Source organism: Lindgomyces ingoldianus (assembly GCF_010093535.1).
Source record: "Lindgomyces ingoldianus strain ATCC 200398 unplaced genomic scaffold BDR25scaffold_35, whole genome shotgun sequence".
In the NCBI taxonomy this organism is placed as follows: Eukaryota; Fungi; Ascomycota; class Dothideomycetes; order Pleosporales; family Lindgomycetaceae; genus Lindgomyces; species Lindgomyces ingoldianus.
In genome coordinates, this window is record NW_022985196.1 from 210,952 (window position 1) to 230,046 (window position 19,095).

The following is a 19,095-nucleotide window of genomic DNA, read 5'->3' on the forward strand; positions in this document are numbered from 1 at the left end:
TATCGATGACAAGGCTTTTCATTTGTTGTGCAAAGAGCCATTCATTGGCTGTGCCGATGGTCGGACCCACCGGGATTGGTTCTGTGAGGCTGGAGATATGAGTTGGCAGATGCCCAAGACGATGTCTGATTGATGAGGGAAATCCAGATCCATTAAGCATCTTCCCCAGCGCTGGCAAGACGATTGACATGTCAGAAACTTTCTGCTCATGCACGAACATAGGAACAGGCGTTAAAGTGAATTCTTGGTGTACGGAGGCAATCGTGTTGATGTTATGTACTCCATCTCTTGTGAAAGTAGCCATGCAACAACTTAGGGTATCAGAGCGTTCCAAAAACTCCACCATCATGTGCGGCGAAGGGCTATGAATCGTTGTCAACTTGACTCTTGACTTCAATCTGAGTTGTCACTAGAGTCAGAGTCCAGAATTTGGGTCTTAAAAAGCCTGTGGGTTCGTTGCCAACCTTGCGGATGGATCGGGGTTGGGTGGGCAAGCCTTTTGCCATACTCTTCCACACAGCATTCGAAAGGAGTATTTTGGAGTCTCTCATCGCCGCATGGTAGCGGAAGCGTATTGTTAGTCCCTCTAAACGCACCCTTGAGCTCAAAGAGGTTACCCCAAATAATGAACAGCTTCTCTTCAAGCTTGTCCACAGCTTCAGGATATTCCTTGAGACTGTATACCTTCGTTAGCGAGTGACTTCATCATGCAATCAGACTAGACTGACTTGACTGCTTTGAGTCCCCCCAAAAGGACTTCTGCGTCTTGTCCAGACACGAACAAGCGAAGCCTCTCGGGCGTCGATCCAGCAGGAACATTTGCGTCTTCCACCAAGAGAACGAAGGCCCATTCCCAACGGTCGTTTGGCATTCTGTTGCCGGGGCTTCCGTTTCGTACCGCAGGGTTCCAGGCAGGGTTTGCCATAGATTGAGTGAACTGTTCAAGAAACCCCGGAGAAAAGTCGACCACTCGCACATGTGTCCGGTATTTCGCGTTAACAAAGGGTAGAGTCGTTACGTTACCACTCCGGTGTGTCTGTTTAAGGGCAGGGTTGTTGATAATCTCGGAGATTGTAGAGAGCTGAATCTCGGAGGCGCCAGCCCGAACTACGGAAGCGTTAATTGGGTCGCAACTGTATAGGGAGTTACCTACTATGGGGATTGATGCCAGCTCGAGCAGCGGCCCGTGTCTTGGCTCTCTCTTCCAGCTCCTTCTGTTCTTGCTCTTTCTGCATCCGCTGTCTCTCCTTCTTTTCCTCCTTCTTCTTTGCGGATGCTTTGGCGGAAGGCTTTTTAGGCTCATTTACGGTGATGGTAGCACTTCGACTAAGCCTCCGTCGGAAGTATTCAGCCTTGAGCTTGCGAATCGGCTGGATTTGGTCTTGTCGCGAAATCTTCCGAATATTTATTCGATCAATAAATCTGCGATCTTGGTGGACTGCCCCTTCAAGCTGGTTTGCAGCGGAGTACTTGACATGAATATTTTGAATGTGTACGAGGTCACCCTCACGAATGTTTTGACGGGCAAAGGATGCGTGAGGCTCGAAAAGCCGGATTTGCAGAGTCATCTGACCATATGGCCCTGGCCACGGCTTGGTAGGAGGAAGATCCATCTCAGAGGGATCCTGGTAGTAGAATAGGTCCTGGTTTTCGGTGTAATCTGTGACATATATATCTAGGGAATCGAAGTTGGCTGGATACGTCTTGATGACTTCGCCCACCATATCAGCAAATTTACCGGCCTCCAGTTCACTGATACGTCGTAGCTTCGTGTCCAACCTCGACATGGTGGCGTCTCAAGACGAGTACTTTTTGGCTTGCTCAAAGGTGCATTCTCGAGCTTTTCAGTTCTCTTAAAGAAGCCAAGACACCAATAGGGCTTTAAGCGTGGGGCCAGAACCTTTGAATGCTCTGCAGGATTAAAGGTCGACGCAGAAAAAGGATGAGGGAGGCAAGTGCGGTCAGAGAAGGTGGTCAAACTGAAAGGGCGAGGCGCGCCAAGAGACGCTAGTTTAGCGCGACCGCATTTTGCAAGCGGCGGTCCTTCACGTAGCCCCACGATGCCAAACACCCTCTTCTTTATATAACATCTCCCCCCCCCGCCGCCAACCACCATCCTCCTGCCCACCAACTGCAAACCGCCATCTCCCTGCCGTCGCAAGCATGGCCGATCGCTACATTCCAGAACATCGCCGCACCACATTCAAAGCGAAGAGCGCCTTCAAGCCTGACGAGCTCCGCCGCCGCCGCGAGGAGCAGCAGGTTGAGATCCGCCGCGCAAAGCGTGAGGAGAACCTCGCAAAGAGGCGTGGTATCGCGGGTAGGGACCAGCCCGGTGCTGGCTTGGGCGCTGCTCCTGACAGCGATGATGAGGGCGGTAATATTGAAAACCAGGTGAGTTCCTCGAATACTTATCCCTTGTTGCAACTCACCCCGCGGTGGCTCGTCCTCGACGACACTACGACGGTCTTACCGCGATGGTCGTTGGTGCCCCCCACCCTCCTCTGTCCCTTCCGCCTCTTCAGCACGGTCGGTTTGTTTTCGCGAGCCGATTGTTGGCCGGCGAACCCTTATCCCCTCAAGCACGAGCCATACCCCTCTGCATCGGAGAATTTGTGGCAAGGCACTCAATATTCAAGACTGACCAAGTATGTGTAGCTCAACGAAGAGCTTCCCCAGATGGTGAAGGGCGTATTCTCGGACCAGATCGACGAACAAATTCAGGCCACCACCAAGTTCCGGAAGCTGCTTTCCAAGGAGCGAAACCCTCCCATTGAGCGTGTCATCGAGACCGGCGTCGTGAGCAGATTCGTCGAATTCCTTCGGTCACCGCATACATTGGTCCAGTTTGAGGCCGCATGGGCTCTCACCAACATTGCCTCGGGATCTGCACAGCAGACCCAGGTCGTCATCGAGGCCGGCGCGGTTCCCATCTTCGTCGAGCTCCTCAGCAGCCACGAGCCTGACGTCCGGGAGCAGGCCGTCTGGGCGCTTGGCAATATCGCCGGTGACAGCCCAGCATGTCGTGACTTCGTGCTCCAAGCCGGGGCCCTCCGCCCGCTCCTTGCTCTTCTTGGCGATAGCCGCAAGTTGAGTATGCTGAGGAACGCTACCTGGACCCTGAGTAACTTCTGTCGTGGAAAGACTCCCCAGCCAGACTGGCAGACGGTACGCAAGCCTCCTCGAGTGTTCCGCGTCTTGCTAACTTCCCGACAGATCCAGCCCGCCCTCCCAGTCCTTGCCAAGCTTGTGTACTCTCTCGACGACGAAGTTCTCATCGATGCCTGCTGGGCCATCTCTTACCTGTCCGACGGTTCCAATGACAAGATCCAGGCTGTTATCGAGGCCGGCATTCCGCGGCGCCTTGTCGAGCTGCTTATGCACGCCTCTACATCTGTCCAAACACCTGCTCTGCGTTCTGTTGGGAACATTGTAACTGGTGACGATGTCCAAACCCAGGTTATAATCAACTGTGGCGCTTTGCCTGCCCTGCTGTCTCTTCTCAGCTCTACCAAGGATGGTATCCGCAAGGAGGCGTGCTGGACCATCTCCAACATCACCGCCGGAAACTCTACCCAGATCCAGGCTGTGATTGATGCCAACATCATCCCTCCTCTCATCCACCTCCTTCAAAATGGTGACTTCAAGACACGGAAGGAGGCTTGCTGGGCCATCTCGAATGCTACTTCCGGGGGACTTCAGAAGCCAGCTCAGATCCGCTATCTCGTCCAGAGCGGCTGCATTAAGCCGTTGTGCGACTTGCTTGCTTGCCCCGACAACAAGATCATCCAGGTCGCTCTCGATGGACTGGAGAATATCCTCAAGGTTGGCGAAATGGACAAGGAGTCTGGTGTTGATGGAGCTGCTGGTGAACCCATCAATCGCTACGCACTCTTCATCGAAGAAGTAGGTGGCATGGAGAAGATTCATGATTGTCAGAATAACGCCAACGAGGAGATTTATATGAAGGCGTATAACATCATCGAGAAGTATTTCTCCGATGAAGAGGGTGAAGCTGGAGATATGGCAGAGGCAGCTCCTCAGATCAACCAAGATGGCCATTTTGGCTTTGGAGCCCAGCAACAGCAACAGAACTTCAACTTTGCCAATGGGGGAGACTCTATGGATATGTGAGTGGTTTAAGGAAGCTGTAAACCCCTCCAACGTAAGCCGGTGGTCTTCCTGAGCGCATGAGACTCCTTACTTACGGCGCTAGTCTCGGAAGTCATCATGTTTGATCGTATCAAGTCATCGACGCTGGTTGATGAAGGCACGAGAGCCCTTCAGGATTGAACATATGATTTCAGTACGATGCCGCCACCACCCACCACCGCCACTCCGCTCGCAGCAAAGCCTCAATCCCCTTTCCGACACCGTCACTACCCTACCCCCGAGCTCTAATAAGCAGACCGGCCCCTTTGTCATGATCGACTATGAAAGCATCGTAAGATACACCGTCATGTAAACCCCCCTTTTGTCTATCCGCATCATATCCCCGGCGTTGTGAGTTTGGTTTGCCTTTTCTTTGACTCAACTGCTGCAAACGGGCGTCAGACCAAGTCGAAATGGTTGGGTGGCATGAGTGGATGGGAGAACGGTATCTGGCATGTGAAGAGATTGGGCAAATACATGTCAATTGTTGCCCGCCCAAGTGCTTCCATTCTACAGAATAATATTAGGTAGTCGAATGGAGTTTACCAAATGAAGCTATTTGCCGAACTTTGTTCATCTGAGTGTGATGACATTGCTCGAGGTAAGCGCCATTTTAATTGTTTTGTAGCCTAGTGCTGGCCAAGCATTTCAACTGGGATCGGGGAACGCATTGCGTCACGTGGAGAACTATATCTTGGCGGCAACTATTCACTCCCCACCAGCTGCGTGGGGGCTTGCGTTTCTTTGTCTGTGCGAATTCAGAATGCCCTATGTCCGCGAACACGTTATCGCTCACGCCCGCGCTCTGCAAGTGCTCTAACGTACTGCCTGTCTCTTTCTGCATAGTCTCGCAAGTCTCTTCCGAATGGCGCAATCTCACCTGCCGCAAGACTCACAGGCCACCCTCTCTCATTCACCTTGCACACATGTTACTAACCTCCTCAACAACTAACTTGCATTTCTTCAAACTGTGATAGTTCTGACACCTTAGCAGTTTGAATTGGAGTCCGCAGCACAGGATTCACTGCGGAGGTACTATGTGTAGGTTCATGGTCGGTTCCCCAACCAATCCTCTGTATCCACATTCTCTGACAGGTATAGGTATACAAAGGGAAAGATGAAATCCTTTTATCAGAGCTCATCTTAAACCCAACGCACTCTATCCTTACCCAATCCTTCGATTCGCGTCTTCGTCTTGTGCGTACCATATTCACTTCACCCCACGCTCAACAACAACCAGCTTACAGTCCCATCTCCAGGACCGACGTCGCCCGCACAACGGTGATGGCTTCGGAATCGGGTACTACACGTCTCCCTCCCTTGGCCCTGAGCCATGCGTCTTTACATCCACTATCCCCGCCTGGAATTGCATAAACCTATCGCGCATCGCTTCCAAGACCACGTCCTCCCTCATCTTCGCCCACGTACGCGCCACCACTGAAGGAAACCTGTCAGACTCGAATTGTCACCCTTTCACATACAAAAGCCTGATGTTCATGCATAATGGGGGAATCGGCTGTTTCAAGCAGATCAAGCGCCGTCTCGCGATGAGTCTCAACGAGCAGTGGTTTACCCTCGTTCAAGGCTCTACAGATTCTGAATGGGCGTTTGCTCTATTTTTGGACTGCTTGGATAAAGCGGGGCATCGGCCGCATCTGGATCCTGGGAAAGGCGGGTTTGGACATACGGTGTTAAGGAAGGCGATACTGAAGACTATTGAGCGGATAAATGGGTTTATTAAGGAGGTGGTTGGTGAGGATGGGGACGGGAATGCGATGAGGGGAGAGGACGCTCGGAGTTTGTTGAATTTTGCAGTTACGGATGGGGAGAGTGTGGTTTGTACAAGGTATGTGAGTTCGAAGACGGATGAGGCCGCGAGCTTGTTCTTCTCGAGTGGGACAAGTTGGAAGGAGTACCAGAGCAGTAAAGGCGTGGTTGGGGGTGGCGGTGGGGAACCAGGGCAGAAAGATTATGTCATGGAGAGGAGGGACAAGGGTTCGGATATTGTTCTTGTGGCGAGCGAGCCTTTGACTTTTGAGCGAGGTATGCACACATATCGTCTTCCCTTCCCCCCTTTCTGCCAGAGGAAGTATAACTAACTTGACATGATCTAGACAACTGGGTTACAGTCCCCACAAACTCCACCCTGACCATCTACAAGCAAACCGTTATGATCCACCCTATTGTCGATGAATTCTACTCCAACAACCCGGCTCACATTCGCTCCGCTGGCTTCGCCCAAGCTAAGGGGCAGACTATCACTGGACCAGATAAAAGAGTTATTTCGCAGCCAGTAGATGGCGCTATGAGTGGAACTGAGACACCGGATAGTGGTGTTCTTGGTGGTGGCGAAAGGGAGGTGGTTAGCGGGGCTATTAGTCGGTTGAGGGTTGGATGAGGATGGGGTGGCCGGGGGTTAGTAAGGGGAATGATGACTGTAAGCCAAAAGTTTCCGCTTGTTGGCAAATACCTTCAGTCTTGAGTTAGCAAGCTCTCTTCGACAGTTGATAGTAAGATTTGGAGAATGGAATTTCAGGGAGTTAAAGAGCGTCCTAGACCTTATTTATATATTACTGCAATAGCCCTCTTCTTCTATGATTGCGCTGATTCTGAAATACAATTCGGGATGTAATCCCCACAAGATCATCTAAGAGAATTATCTATCATGCTAGGAATGCGTAGGGTCTACGGATGTTTCAAAAGAAATTTCCGTCATGTCTTACCGACTAAAAGAGAGAGGGTGCACAGGCAACTGAATCATCGACCAATCGGGGGTAGTCGAGATTTTCCACTAATATACCCTGCCCACCAAAGTCAGCCTTTCCCCGCCCACCCCAACGAGCTCTTATTTCGATATCTCGGAAACCTACGCAAGTCAATGGCACACGCTGCTTAGAGCCGATTAGTATGCCGTACTTTAGTCGTGTGAGGAAAAGAAGGTTTCAGGCCCAAACTGTACTCGAAGACCGAATATGTCGTCTCTTCAGTCCTATGTCCTGGTCACAGGTGCCACGGGGTTCATCGGCGCCCACGTTGTTGACGGCCTACTGAAGAGAGGTTGTAAGGTTCGAGCGGCTACTAGGAGTACCCTCAAAGGACAATTGCTCAAACAAGCTCGGCCGCAATACGCATCGCAGCTTGACATTGTCCAAACTAGTGACTTCTCGGAAGCAGTATCTTTTAGAGAAGCTGTCAAGGACGTAACCGGTGTCGTTCACGTCGCAAGCCCCTTCAGTTACTCCGTCAAAGACAATGAGAAAGAACTGATACGCCCTGCAATCGAGGGAGTCAAGGCGATCCTGGAAGCATCTGCTGCAAGCCCAAATATCAAAAGGGTAGTGATAACATCGTCATTTGCCTCCATCATGAACGCAGACCTGAAGGTACCACCTCGATATACTTACACGGCCGACGACTGGAACCCCCTTTCATATGAGGAATCAGTGGCGAAAGAGACTAGCGCCGTCATTGCCTATCGCGGCTCTAAGAAGTTCGCCGAATTGGGAGCCTGGAACTTTGTTAAAGAGCGGAATCCTGAGTTCGACATCGTCACGTTGTGCCCCCCAATGACATTTGGGCCAATTCGACATCCTGTGTCCAATCTCGCAGAACTCAACGAATCAAACGCCAATTTGTGGAAGGTAGCAAGTGGGCAGGAATTGCCAGTATCTAGAGTCCCTTTCTGGGTAGATGTTAGAGATTTGGCGACGGCCCATGTCGAGGCGTTGCTGAGACCGGAGGCGGGGGGAAAGAGATTTACTGTTGCGAGCCCGCAAAAGTTCTCATATAGTTTAGTCAGCGATATCCTCTTAGAGGAATTCGACTGGGGAAAAGAAAGAACAGCAAAGGGAGAGAAACAAGGCATCGACGATAGCTTCGCTTTGGATGGGGGGGCGGCCGCGATGGCACTGGGTTTGGCGTATACTTCTTTTAGGGAGACGGTGAAGGACTTTATCAACCAAGCAATCGCAATGGAAAAGATTGAGGTTAGGGCGACATCAGAGAAGATGCAGATAGCAAGATGAGCAATGTAGCTAGCCACTTGCACGACCCGCCATTAAGTCACAGGCGCACAGGAGGACGAGTGAAAGGATCCAGACACCTTCCCAGCCCGATTGAGAGCCTCTTCACCTGTGCCTTTCACCTTTCGCTCCCCAAGCGGGCTCCTTTTCATCTGGGGCCTTCTTCTAAGTTGACTGATAGGACGCTGAGATGAGCACAGGCGATGGGGATGAAGAGGGTGAAAGTGGCGGTCCGGGTGTTGATAATGGCACGATTGCCTTGGCACCGAGCACGAGCCAGCCACTGCACCCACTTCAACGCGCGCGTCTCCTCCCACGCTCGAAGGCCAAATAACATCACGACAACAATTTCCGTCTCACGCGCGGCCCCCTCTCCCCCCATTTTGTCGATTCATTGTCGCGCCGATATAATGAGCGCGGCCGTCATGTCGTCTGAGGCTGTTGACATCACTTCGTCCGTGCCACGGCGCAAATCTGGACGCGTATCGAAAAAGCCTGAGCCCTTCGTCCCCGCCTCGAGCCCCGCAGGTAGCGCGAAGCGCAAACGCAATGTGGCCACCGATGGCGATGGCGATGGCGATGTAGCAGAGCAAGCATCGGAGGAAGAACAGACGGAGAGCAGCGAGGGCGAGCCCGACGAGGAGGAGTTGAGGGAGCGGCGGCGCAAGAAGAAAACCAAGCCAGCGCCGAAGAGGCCTGCATCTAAGAAGCCAAAGACAAACGGAGAGTCAATTAGTCTCGCTATTCGGCCGGCAGCGAGCAATCCCCAGCGTCCCAGGAAACCAAGAAAAGGGCCCATTCGTAAGAGCGCCATTGCGGAGGATGCTGAGGGCCTTTATGGTGAGTAATTGGTGTCGCACTCGAGCTTAAGCTGATTGCTGGCAGCCGATGTCTTCGCACGTGGTAGCAACCTCGAGGACGCGGCCGCACAGTGGGTCTCGAGCTTCCAGGAACACGAAGCTAGAGCTGTCTCCGAAGTTGTCAATTTCGTGCTCAGAGCAGCCGGCTGCAGCCTGAAGATCAACGAGGACGATGTTGCGGACCCAGACCACTGTGCAGATAAGCTTGGCGAAATCCAGGACGAATACCAAGCGGTGAGTATGTGCACAAGCCACGCTTTGCGCACACTGACAACGAGCAGCAAAATGTCTCTGACTATCCCCTCATCGCTAAGGGTGGAGCCGCCTTCAAAAACGCGTTGCACGGCTTTTTCATTGCCCTCGTTCAAACCATCGCGCAGAACGGCCTTCTGTACGACAACGTCGAGCTCATTGAGAACATTGAGGTGTGGGTTAGCACTATGTCGTCGGCAAGCAACCGCCCGTTTCGCCATACAAGCACCGTCGCATCATTGGCTGTCATCAGCGCGCTTTGCCAGGCTGCAAGCGATGTTCTTGAGAATACCGCCAAAAAGATGCGTCAGGTCGAGACTGAGTCGAAGAAAGCACGTGTCAACAAGGGCAGAGTGTCGGCGGTGAATAAGGAGGTGGCAGAGTTGAATTCAAAGCTAGAAATTGTGAACGGCGCTATCAAGGACTGGTTTGAGACCGTCTTTATCCATCGCTATCGGGATGTCGACCCTAGGATTAGGGTCGAGTGTGTTGAAGCATTAGCAGACTGGATCATGATATATCCAGACAAATTCTTCGACGGAAGTCACCTGCGATACCTGGGCTGGGTTCTCTCGGATCCGCAACCCCACACCCGACTAGAAGTTGTGAAGCAGCTTCAGAAGCTATTTCACGATAAAGAAAAGATCGGCGGACTGAAGACTTTTACTGAGCGCTTCCGCCCACGCATGGTCGAGATGGCCACCCGGGACTCTGAAGCAAACGTTCGCGCCTCAACTGTTGAGCTGCTTGACATTCTACGAGAAGCCGGCCTGCTAGAACCCGATGATATCGATTCTGTCGGGAAATTGATTTTTGACGCAGAACCCAAAGTCCGCAAGGCCGTTGTCGGATTCTTTGCTGAGAACGTCAACAATACCTATGACTATCAGATTGAGGACATGGGGGGCCAGGAAACGCTTGATGAAGCATTGGCGCCAATCGAAGGAGACGAAGGCTATGATACTCCCAGAGTCGAGTGGCTGAAACTGAAATGCCTGGTTGAACAACTTGTCGCATACGATTCCGACGGAGCAGAGCTGCCTTCTCAAGTGGAAAGGCTGCCACCTTCAGGCTCTCAGTTTGGTCTTGTCGCTGCACCTAACGAGTCTCGCTTCTCTGTGGCTACCCAAGTGCTGTACGACGCCATTCCAGAAATTAGGTCTTGGGAGGTAATCGCCGGGTACCTATTGTACGACCATTCTGAGACTCTCCAGAATGGTGCCGGAGAGGATGCCGAAATGGCGCTCCGCCAAAACTGCAAGCCGACAGAGAGCGAGGAAACTAAGCTTTTAGAAATCCTCAACGCTACAGTCAAACATCGACTAGCGCGGGTGGCTGATGCGCAACATGATAAGAAGAGTAAGAAGACCAAGGCTCAGCGGCAAGCCGACCAGGAGGAGCAGGAAGAGATGGCAAAGAGGCTAGCGGTTCTGATTCCTAAGCTACTCAAGAAGTTCGGTGCTCAACCGGAAGCAGCATCAACTTGTCTCAGCCTTGCACGCGCTGTCAACTTCGAGATATTCCAGGAACTACGACAGGATTCGACATTAAACGCCCTCCTGGACGATATTTGTAAACAGTTTCTCACTCACCACGACAAGCGCGTCCTCATCGAAGCAAAAGAAGCAATATTGCACGCGGCAAGCCACGAAGAGCTGAAAGAGATCGTAGAGGGTAAACTCCAAGCAATCTGGGATGACATCACCGATGCTTTTAGCACCTTGATCCGCGGTCGCGATATTTCAACACGCGGCAACATGTCCGATAACATACTCACCGGGATCATGAACACGGTTTCTAAGATAGCAATCTTGACTCAGATTTCCCAACCGGATCCTCTTGATCATGTTCGTACAAAGTCGAAGAGTAAGTCTAAGAAAGGTACTGCGGACCAGGAACCGCCCATCTCTTCTCTGTTACAGATCTTACACCGTGGCATTCCTGTAGCAGACCTCGACACTGAGGTTGAGACTACGGAAGACGCACTCGTCCGCAACGCTATGGAAATCCTAGTGCCCTACTTTGGCTGGAAGTTCAAATCATTGTCGGGACACATTCTTGCAGGTACCCGCATACCGGACGATGACCTTACGGTTATTGCAGAGCGGAGAGACCTTTGTATAGAGGTGCTGATGGAGATCATAGACAGCCGAAAGGGGTCTGATGATCTCAGGATCGAGGCCAGTTGCTTATTACTTGATGTGTACAACATCTTCTTCTCCCTTAGGAATATCAAGGATTTGGCCCCAAAACCAACATCAAAGCCGTCACGGGCTCGCCAAGTCCAGGAGGAAGCGAATGACGATTGGGAAGCACTCTGCCAAGAAGTTGATCAGCGGACAACGAGGTCACTGCTTCAAGTTCTCACGGCTGCCGAAGCCACTTATGCGAAGCGTGCGAAGAAGCACCTCGAAGAAGTCAACGTTGACGATGACCCTGTGGATCCGGACGACGAGCCTGAAGACAGTGGTGACGAAGAAGAAGAAGATGTCACCGTCTTGTTCCGTACCCTTATTGCAGAGAACCAGCTGTGCTTGTTGGGCAGTCGACTCATTACCGCAGTACATGCCGGAACATTGGACGGAAAGAGCTCAGGAGATGGCAATGTTGTAAGGAAGCGACTTGAGAGAAACAAGGCGAGATTAGGACACAATTGGAAAGAGGTAGTCGGGTATCTCGATATCTCGAAATCTTCGAAAGGAAAGGGTGCGGCAGCAAAGAAGGTCGTCAAGACTGCCAAAGAGCCCGCCAAAGCCGGGAAGAGCAAAGAGATTGTGATCGAAGATGACAGCGAAGAGGAGGAAGAACAAGGAAGGGACGAAGATGAGGAGATGGCAGAGGCAGAGCAGAACGGGGATATTGATGCACTAGAGAAGAACGGTGCGCTGGACCAGTCGCCGGAGGTGGAGAGTGTTTTAGGGGACTAAGCTATGGGGTTGTTGATGGTTCTACTTTCATGCGTATACTTAGCGGGAGGCCTGCGAGACATATTTGGTTGGGTATTGCGTCGTACGTTCTCACGATCCCCCTTTCGAGGTGTTATATGGTTCATGAATCGGGTTCAAGGTCCTCGGGACCTAGGTGGTTCTGGCTGGTGGATGGATTCCATTCAAGTATGAAATCTTTTAGACAGTGTCTCCAAATGAGATCTAATAGCTGCCTCTATCACTATATCTTCTTACTCTCAAGGGACATGTTGATAGCTAGTTCATGCCTTTCCTTGGTTTAGGTTGGAGTCGCTAGTTCCGGGCTAAGAGCGTATGTGGCCCAAGCTCTCTGGGCTTCTTCACAGCTCACAATCTTTGTCCTTCCGCTCACCAACAACAAGCACATCATCTCCACGCCGTATGTTCAATTGGACTCTTTTCCTTCCATCTAGGTGAATTGGACAAACTCCCTCGCGCCACCATCACCGTTAATAAACATCGACTAATTTCTCAAAATGCCCATCGGTCAGTCACGATAACAACCCCACCGAGACTTAGCCCCCATGTCCAGCTCCTCTCCCTTTGCAGCCTCCACGTCCAAGCCTGGCTACGGATCTATTCTCCTCAGCCTCCTTCCTCCAAATACACCAGTCCTATCTAATGTCTCCTACCAATACCCGCTCAAGCTCGTTGCGCCTGACCCTCTACCTCTCCCCGAACACGACCAATCTGTTCCAAACCTACCGAGTCTCATACATACAGTATTTCTGCTCACATATGGAGGTGGTATAGTTGCAGGAGATAGCATTAATCTAGATGTGCGCCTTCGCAACAAGACTCGGCTTATCCTATTAACGCAGGGTTCCACCAAGATCTTTAAGACGGCAGATCGGAATGTCGTGTCTAGGCAGCATATGGCCGTAAATATTGCGCCAGATTCAGCGCTCGTGTACTTACCAGATCCTGTGCAGCCATTTGCTCAAGCAGCATTTTCGCAGTCCCAGATCTACAGCTTGGAACAGGAAGCCGGCAATCTCTGTGTTTGTGATTGGGTTACAAGTGGACGAAGTGCGAGAGGTGAGAATTGGGATATCCACGAATATAGGAGTAGGAATGAGGTGTGGACGGTGGATACGAGCACAGAAAACCAGGGTAAGAGGAGGCTGTTGCTGCGAGATAATCTGATATTAGACAAGAACGGTCAGACTGGAATGCTGCTCTCAGAACGGATGGACGCCTACTCGGTGTTCGGGACCCTCATAATCCGTGGACCTATCTTCAAGTCCCTCTCACAACACTTCCTGGACGAGTTCGAGGCATTGCCGCGGATTGGTGGCAGGAATTGGGGGGATTCTCAACAACCTGAGCTCACCCGAAAAGAGCAATGGCGGCTGCAACGGCAGCAACAGGAGAAGGCCAATGGCCTTATATGGAGTGCAGCGAATGTTCGTGGATTCGTTCTCGTCAAATTTGCTAGCAGGGAGGTTGAAGGGGCTCGGACTTTTCTTAACAACATGATCAAAGAGGAAGGCTCGGTTCTAAAATCTTTCGGAGAAAGGGCCGTGCTATGCTTGAAATAATTTGTGCGTTGGTTTCAGATACCCTCTTTAGGTCCTTCCGTATACCTTTGTAACATTTGGTCTCCAGCAACTTTCACGCATTCGCCTTCCACTTGCCCTCCAGCATTGGGCTCCAATCTTCACGGCGAATGTACTCCTCAATTGGCGTACCTTCCACTCCAAACTACACTTTGCCATTAACATAATCACAACTGGGGCGTGTGGGTTGCTACTCACGTCTTTGGGATGCTTCACATCCGGATCCCCACCATCCCAGCCAAATTCCCCATGAAAGAGATGGCCTTCCCTAATCTCTCTCTCCAGGTTTTCTGGGAGATCAGCCAGATACTCTGCTGGTGGAATCTGTTCAAACTTCACCCCAACACCCAACATCTTCCCCCAGGTCCCAATGTAATCTTTCCATCCAATCAGGCTTCCAAACCCCAGCATCGTCTGGCCAGGAGGAGAATCAACCAGCGCTTTGACGAATTTCCCAGCATCCCGCTCAACCCACATCATAGGTATCGGAGCGTCTCCTGAATGCGGTTTGCGAAGCACAAAAGAACCGTCGGGAAGTTTTTTCTGGCCGAGGGAGACAGTTTTATTCCAATTCGTCATATACTCCCCAATCTGCAAACAACTCATTTTCTTCGCTAGATCCGGCAAATATTTCCTCACATAGTCCACAACCTTGGCCTTTGAATCAAAATGATAAACCCAAGTATACTTCCCCTGGCTCCACTTCTTAACATCCGCGAGACTACTATACACGAAGCGCTCTAGCGAGGGGATCTGGGCCGCGGCTTCGGCGATATGGATGCCGTGGGAGATTTCGATGTCAAACGCTACCTCATTCGTTGTCTGGCCCGTTTTCTCTGCGATATCTTGGCTCGAAGGGGAGAGGAAAGGGCCCCAGAAGTCGGTGAGCCCGAAGATTACGGAGGCGGAGTGGAAGGCTGTGATTAGGCTCGGGCAGGAGTTTAAGTCGGCGAGAACCATTTCTACGCCTTGAGAGATGAGGGATTGGGATGCAGGGGAAGAGAGGTTGCGAGTTGTGCCTCGGACGCGCCAGCCAGGGGTTGAGAGGAAAGTTTGGGCTACGGAATAGCCCTGGGTTTTGTTAGTATATGAAGATACGCTATTGTAGCACTTAATGCAGAACATAGAAAGGATAATCTAGGATAGCGGTGCCCATACTTTTTACGCTCTCCCTGATTCCAGCAAGAAGTTCAAGAGATTGACTATACCCCAAACTTGTTCCACATTGGGTGTCAACATGCCTTAGTTTGGGGATGAAGAAGGAAAGAACAAAAGTAGGGGGCTATACCTGGGTTCCTGTGATGCCAACAATAACTATCAGTTTCTCCATTTTTTCGGAGCTGCAGTGATGACTAGATTGGGCTTGAGTATATCAGATACCAGCCATTGAAGCTTTATATTCAAGCTTCAGAATCTTCACACCACTGTCATACCGCATTTGTCAGCAATACGTGAATGCTACTCTACCGTACATGAGGGGTGAATGTTTTTTGGCCGAGGTCCCCCAAATTCACCGAATTCTGACGCTTTTCTGACCCCTCGTTCGGCGAGATTGATGGCCCTTATCCCTACAGCATCACAGTGTTGAAGCTAGACCATTGACCCCCACGTGCGCTGATTGGCCGCCCACAGTCTTGGCAGTGACGAAGGACCGGACCGCCGACCTTCGCATTCCTTCACCTTCGCGTTCACGAATCACCACCACAAGTTCACCTCCACTTTCTAACCCTATCCATCCCATGAAAACACAACAACCCATTGGACGAAATTATCCTCCAAAATGAGCGGCAGGCTCATATCCGCCCGTCTCGCCCCGCTCGCTCGCCACATAATCTCCAACACGCCACGCCGACCCTTTTCCTTCGTCTCCCACAATATCCCCGCCGGCGGGCTTCTACGCTCGGATGCAGGACTTCGGCTGATAAAACGACGGCCCTGGCCAGTGGGTAGCTATGCGTTGCATAATGTACCCGCTGTACGGAATATTTCATTTGCGAGAGTCATACCGAAGCTTGTGACAAAGTTTGCGACGGCCGGAGCGGCGGCCGGAGGCGCTGTGTTGGCGGGGGCGACTTATATACAGTACCAGGCTGGGCGTATGTATACACGCGTTTGTTCTTTCTGGGGTGGAGACGAGTGCTAACGGACTATAGAGGCCGGTGGCTATGCACTTGATCTTTTCCACAAGGCGAAGGATGGCGCGTCGGGAATTGCTATCGAAGCATTCGGCACGGCGACCGGAGTCTTTGATCAGATTGGACGAGGGTGGGATAAGAAGAGGGAGGAGCTAGATAAGGTCGAATATCCAGAATGGCTCCAGCGGCTGATGGCGAGAGATGCGTCATCGGGCTCAGGAGAGGGAAGCAACCGAGGTCCAAACCCCGAGCCTCCCAAACAGAGCGGCGCTGCAGTTGCGGCAGCTGGTGTTACGACAGGAGCAGCATTTGGATATGGTTCGCAAGAGGAGGATGAGGATAAAGCTGAGGGAGAGAAGATTGCTAGAGATGAGCAGATGATGATGTTGACGAAGAAGATGATTGAGATACGGAGTCTACTTCAGACTGTTGGGCAGTCGGATTCTCTCACACTGCCGTCAATTGTCGTCATTGGGTCACAGTCATCTGGGAAGAGCTCGGTGTTAGAAGCAATCGTTGGGCATGAATTCCTCCCGAAGGGATCGAATATGGTTACGCGACGACCCATTGAGCTCACGCTCGTTAACTCGCCCGATGCGCACGCAGAATACGGAGAGTTCCCGGCGTTAGGTTTGGGGAAGATCACGGATTTCAGCCAGATTCAGAGGACGTTGACGGATTTGAACTTGGCCGTGCCGGCGAAGGAGTGCGTCACAGATGATCCTATTCAGCTCAGGATTTACTCCCCGAACGTCCCGGATCTGTCATTGATAGACCTTCCCGGATACATTCAAGTTACGGGGCGGGATCAACCTCTTGAGCTGAAACAGAAGATTGCGGAGCTATGTGAAAAGTACATCAAGCCCCCGAACGTAATCCTCGCAATCTCAGCGGCAGATGTGGATCTGGCAAACAGCACCGCTCTAAGGGCTTCAAGAAAGGTCGATCCTCGGGGTGAGAGGACCATTGGAGTCATCACAAAGATGGATCTTGTGGACCCAGAGCGGGGGGCTAGCCTGCTTAGCGACAAGAAGTACGCGCTGCGACTAGGCTATGTGGGAGTCGTTTGCCGGGTCCCCTCCACCACGTCCGGTCCAAAATTATTCAATCGAGGGAGTGGGAACATCACCGCTGCTATCGCTAAGAACGAGAACGCTTATTTCTCCTCACATGCAGAGTTTGGTCCTGATTCACGTCTAAATGTCGGGACGAAGAATTTGCGAAAGACTCTCATGCATGTACTTGAGCAGACCATGGCTGCTAGCCTTAAGACTACTAGCGAGGCTATATCGCGCGAACTCGCTGAAGCCACTTACGAGTACAAGGTGCAATACAACGAGCGGCCCATCAGCGCGGAGTCTTACCTTGCGGAATCTCTGGATGCATTCAAGCACTCTTTCCGTGGTTTCTCTGAGCAGTTCGGTCGCCAGCAAGTTCGCGAGCTGCTGAAGCATGAACTGGATCAGCAAGTTCTGAATCTTTTGGCACAAAGATACTGGAACCGGCCGTTTGAAGATCTGAGCGTTCCGCTGCCGGAGGTCGACCCCCTGAGCAGTCTCATGAAGGCCGACCCGGAAGGCGAAAATTCGATCTGGCAGATCAAATTGGACAACTCAAGCGCAGCGTTGACGAAACTGGGAGTTGGAAGGATTGCTACAAGTGTCGTAGCTGACGCTCTCCAAGCACATATTGATCATTTGATATCGACTTCAAGGTTTTCGGCACATCCTTTTGCACGCCAGGCTATCACTGAGGCTTCAACATCCATTCTGAAAGATCTCTCATACGACATCTCGGATGAGCTAGAGATTTGTATAAAGCCGTACAAGTACAGGATCGAGGTTGAAGATCATGAGTGGGCCAAAGGACGCGAGAATGTGATGAATGCTCTAAGAGAAGAATTGAAGGTCTGCGAAGCGGCGGTTAAGAAGATGGAGGAGCAGATGGGCGGCCGCAAGAAGGTTAGGGATGTTATGGCGTTCATTGATCGTGTGAGAAGCGGTCACGTCGTGCTTGAGGGCGATGGCATTGGTGGTGCAGGGGGATTCAGTGCTGCTCTTTTGCAGAAAGGTATGTTTCCTATTGGGGGAAACACGATATATTGACAAGACGTAGGTCGAGAAGCAGTATTCCTCCGTGATCGGGTTGACGTACTAAAGATGCGGCTCCTAGCTGTAAAGTCAAAACAGTGCATGAACAAGAAGAACAAATACCACTGTCCGGAAGTCTTTTTGGACGCGGTCGCAGACAAACTTACCACGACGGCGGATCTTTTCCTCGATGCTGAACTCCTGTCGAAATTTTACTACATTGTAAGCACAATCCTCCCTCCAACTTCCACACCCATTCTTTTGTACGTGGTTCTCAAGAAATCAATAGTTCCCAAGAGAACTAGATGCCCGTCTAGGCCGTTCTCTCTCCCAAAACGAAGTCGAGCGCTTCGCCCGCGAGGACCCCAAGATCCGGCGCCATCTCGAAGTTGTGCGGCGGAAAGATCTGCTCGAGCATGTGTTGAAGGAGATGCAAAGTCTGAGGCAGTTAGAAGCGAGAGAGAAGAGGTATTCAGTGAGGAGAGACGAGGGGAAGGAAAGGCGGAAGGGAGGCTGGAGTCTGTTCTAGGAATCCTATGAATAGCGAATGGGGGAAGACAGAAAACAGACAGACAATGCACCTGGCAATTCACGATTGACTGGCGTCTCGGTTGGATTAGACTGTGGCGTTTTGGAGGCGGGAGGATTGAGTTGGGGTCGGGGTGTTGGGGGTTGGGATGATACCTTGATAGGAAGGATAACGCTGCTCTCCTCTGAAGAAGGATGTATATAAAAATGACAGGTCATGAATTTATGGTATGAATCAAGTGCTAAGGAATGGACGGGATCTAAAACAAGGAATGTCGCTGTATGCCTAGGCCGTATCATCGAGTAAATCCGATGACAGCATGTGTGGGCGGCTTTGGCAAGGCTGAACGAAGCAGGTCTTTTTTCTGCCAACCGGCAAGACAAAATCTTCACCACGACAAAAGGAAAGACAGCATATTGCTTCTCCATCAAACTCAACATCTGCATCACTTGTGTCACGATTAGTTGTTACTTCCAGCTAGCACAACGCGCCGAAGCCACGCCTAAACGGGCCCACGCTAGTCGCGTCAT

At 51.5% G+C, this 19,095-nt stretch overlaps 8 protein-coding genes across 8 annotated transcripts; 6 read left to right on the forward strand and 2 right to left on the reverse strand.

The window, feature by feature from the left end:
- Window positions 1-393: 393 nt before the first annotated feature.
- BDR25DRAFT_238065 (uncharacterized protein) lies at window positions 394-1,787 on the reverse strand (the record flags this gene model as incomplete). Its single annotated transcript, XM_033685625.1, has 3 exons — window positions 394-684; window positions 734-1,107; window positions 1,154-1,787. The coding sequence occupies 3 exons, from the start codon at window positions 1,785-1,787 to the stop codon at window positions 394-396; spliced, it is 1,299 nt and encodes a 432-aa protein (XP_033542921.1).
- A 285-nt stretch (window positions 1,788-2,072) lies between these two features.
- Window positions 2,073-4,217, forward strand: BDR25DRAFT_79207 (ARM repeat-containing protein). Its single transcript, XM_033699053.1, has 4 exons — window positions 2,073-2,394; window positions 2,659-3,168; window positions 3,217-4,165; window position 4,217. Exons 1-3 carry the CDS (start codon window positions 2,164-2,166, stop codon window positions 4,132-4,134), a joined length of 1,659 nt encoding a protein of 552 aa, XP_033542922.1. The 5' UTR covers window positions 2,073-2,163; the 3' UTR covers window positions 4,135-4,165; window position 4,217.
- An 835-nt stretch (window positions 4,218-5,052) lies between these two features.
- On the forward strand, window positions 5,053-6,732 carry BDR25DRAFT_294132 (N-terminal nucleophile aminohydrolase). The gene is made up of 4 exons (XM_033688762.1): window positions 5,053-5,204; window positions 5,254-5,349; window positions 5,412-6,195; window positions 6,267-6,732. Exons 1-4 carry the CDS (start codon window positions 5,190-5,192, stop codon window positions 6,548-6,550), a joined length of 1,179 nt encoding a protein of 392 aa, XP_033542923.1. The 5' UTR covers window positions 5,053-5,189; the 3' UTR covers window positions 6,551-6,732.
- Window positions 6,733-7,124: 392 nt separating this feature from the next.
- BDR25DRAFT_294134 (NAD dependent epimerase/dehydratase) lies at window positions 7,125-8,177 on the forward strand (the record flags this gene model as incomplete). Its single annotated transcript, XM_033688763.1, has 1 exon — window positions 7,125-8,177. One exon carries the CDS (start codon window positions 7,125-7,127, stop codon window positions 8,175-8,177), a length of 1,053 nt encoding a protein of 350 aa, XP_033542924.1.
- Window positions 8,178-8,513: 336 nt separating this feature from the next.
- BDR25DRAFT_269181 (STAG-domain-containing protein) lies at window positions 8,514-12,344 on the forward strand. The gene is made up of 3 exons (XM_033687151.1): window positions 8,514-9,014; window positions 9,060-9,154; window positions 9,316-12,344. The coding sequence occupies exons 1-3, from the start codon at window positions 8,585-8,587 to the stop codon at window positions 12,211-12,213; spliced, it is 3,423 nt and encodes a 1,140-aa protein (XP_033542925.1). The 5' UTR covers window positions 8,514-8,584; the 3' UTR covers window positions 12,214-12,344.
- A 432-nt stretch (window positions 12,345-12,776) lies between these two features.
- BDR25DRAFT_237952 (UreD-domain-containing protein) lies at window positions 12,777-13,793 on the forward strand (the record flags this gene model as incomplete). Its single annotated transcript, XM_033685618.1, has 1 exon — window positions 12,777-13,793. The coding sequence occupies one exon, from the start codon at window positions 12,777-12,779 to the stop codon at window positions 13,791-13,793; it is 1,017 nt and encodes a 338-aa protein (XP_033542926.1).
- On the reverse strand, window positions 13,653-15,164 carry BDR25DRAFT_336642 (NAD(P)-binding protein). The gene is made up of 3 exons (XM_033693121.1): window positions 15,100-15,164; window positions 14,010-14,882; window positions 13,653-13,956 (listed from the first exon to the last, which is right to left on the reverse strand). The coding sequence occupies exons 1-3, from the start codon at window positions 15,139-15,141 to the stop codon at window positions 13,867-13,869; spliced, it is 1,005 nt and encodes a 334-aa protein (XP_033542927.1). The 5' UTR covers window positions 15,142-15,164; the 3' UTR covers window positions 13,653-13,866.
- A 338-nt stretch (window positions 15,165-15,502) lies between these two features.
- On the forward strand, window positions 15,503-18,755 carry BDR25DRAFT_269190 (uncharacterized protein). The gene is made up of 4 exons (XM_033687152.1): window positions 15,503-15,907; window positions 15,965-18,016; window positions 18,062-18,258; window positions 18,326-18,755. The coding sequence occupies exons 1-4, from the start codon at window positions 15,592-15,594 to the stop codon at window positions 18,563-18,565; spliced, it is 2,805 nt and encodes a 934-aa protein (XP_033542928.1). The 5' UTR covers window positions 15,503-15,591; the 3' UTR covers window positions 18,566-18,755.
- The last annotated feature ends 340 nt before the right edge of the window (window positions 18,756-19,095 follow it).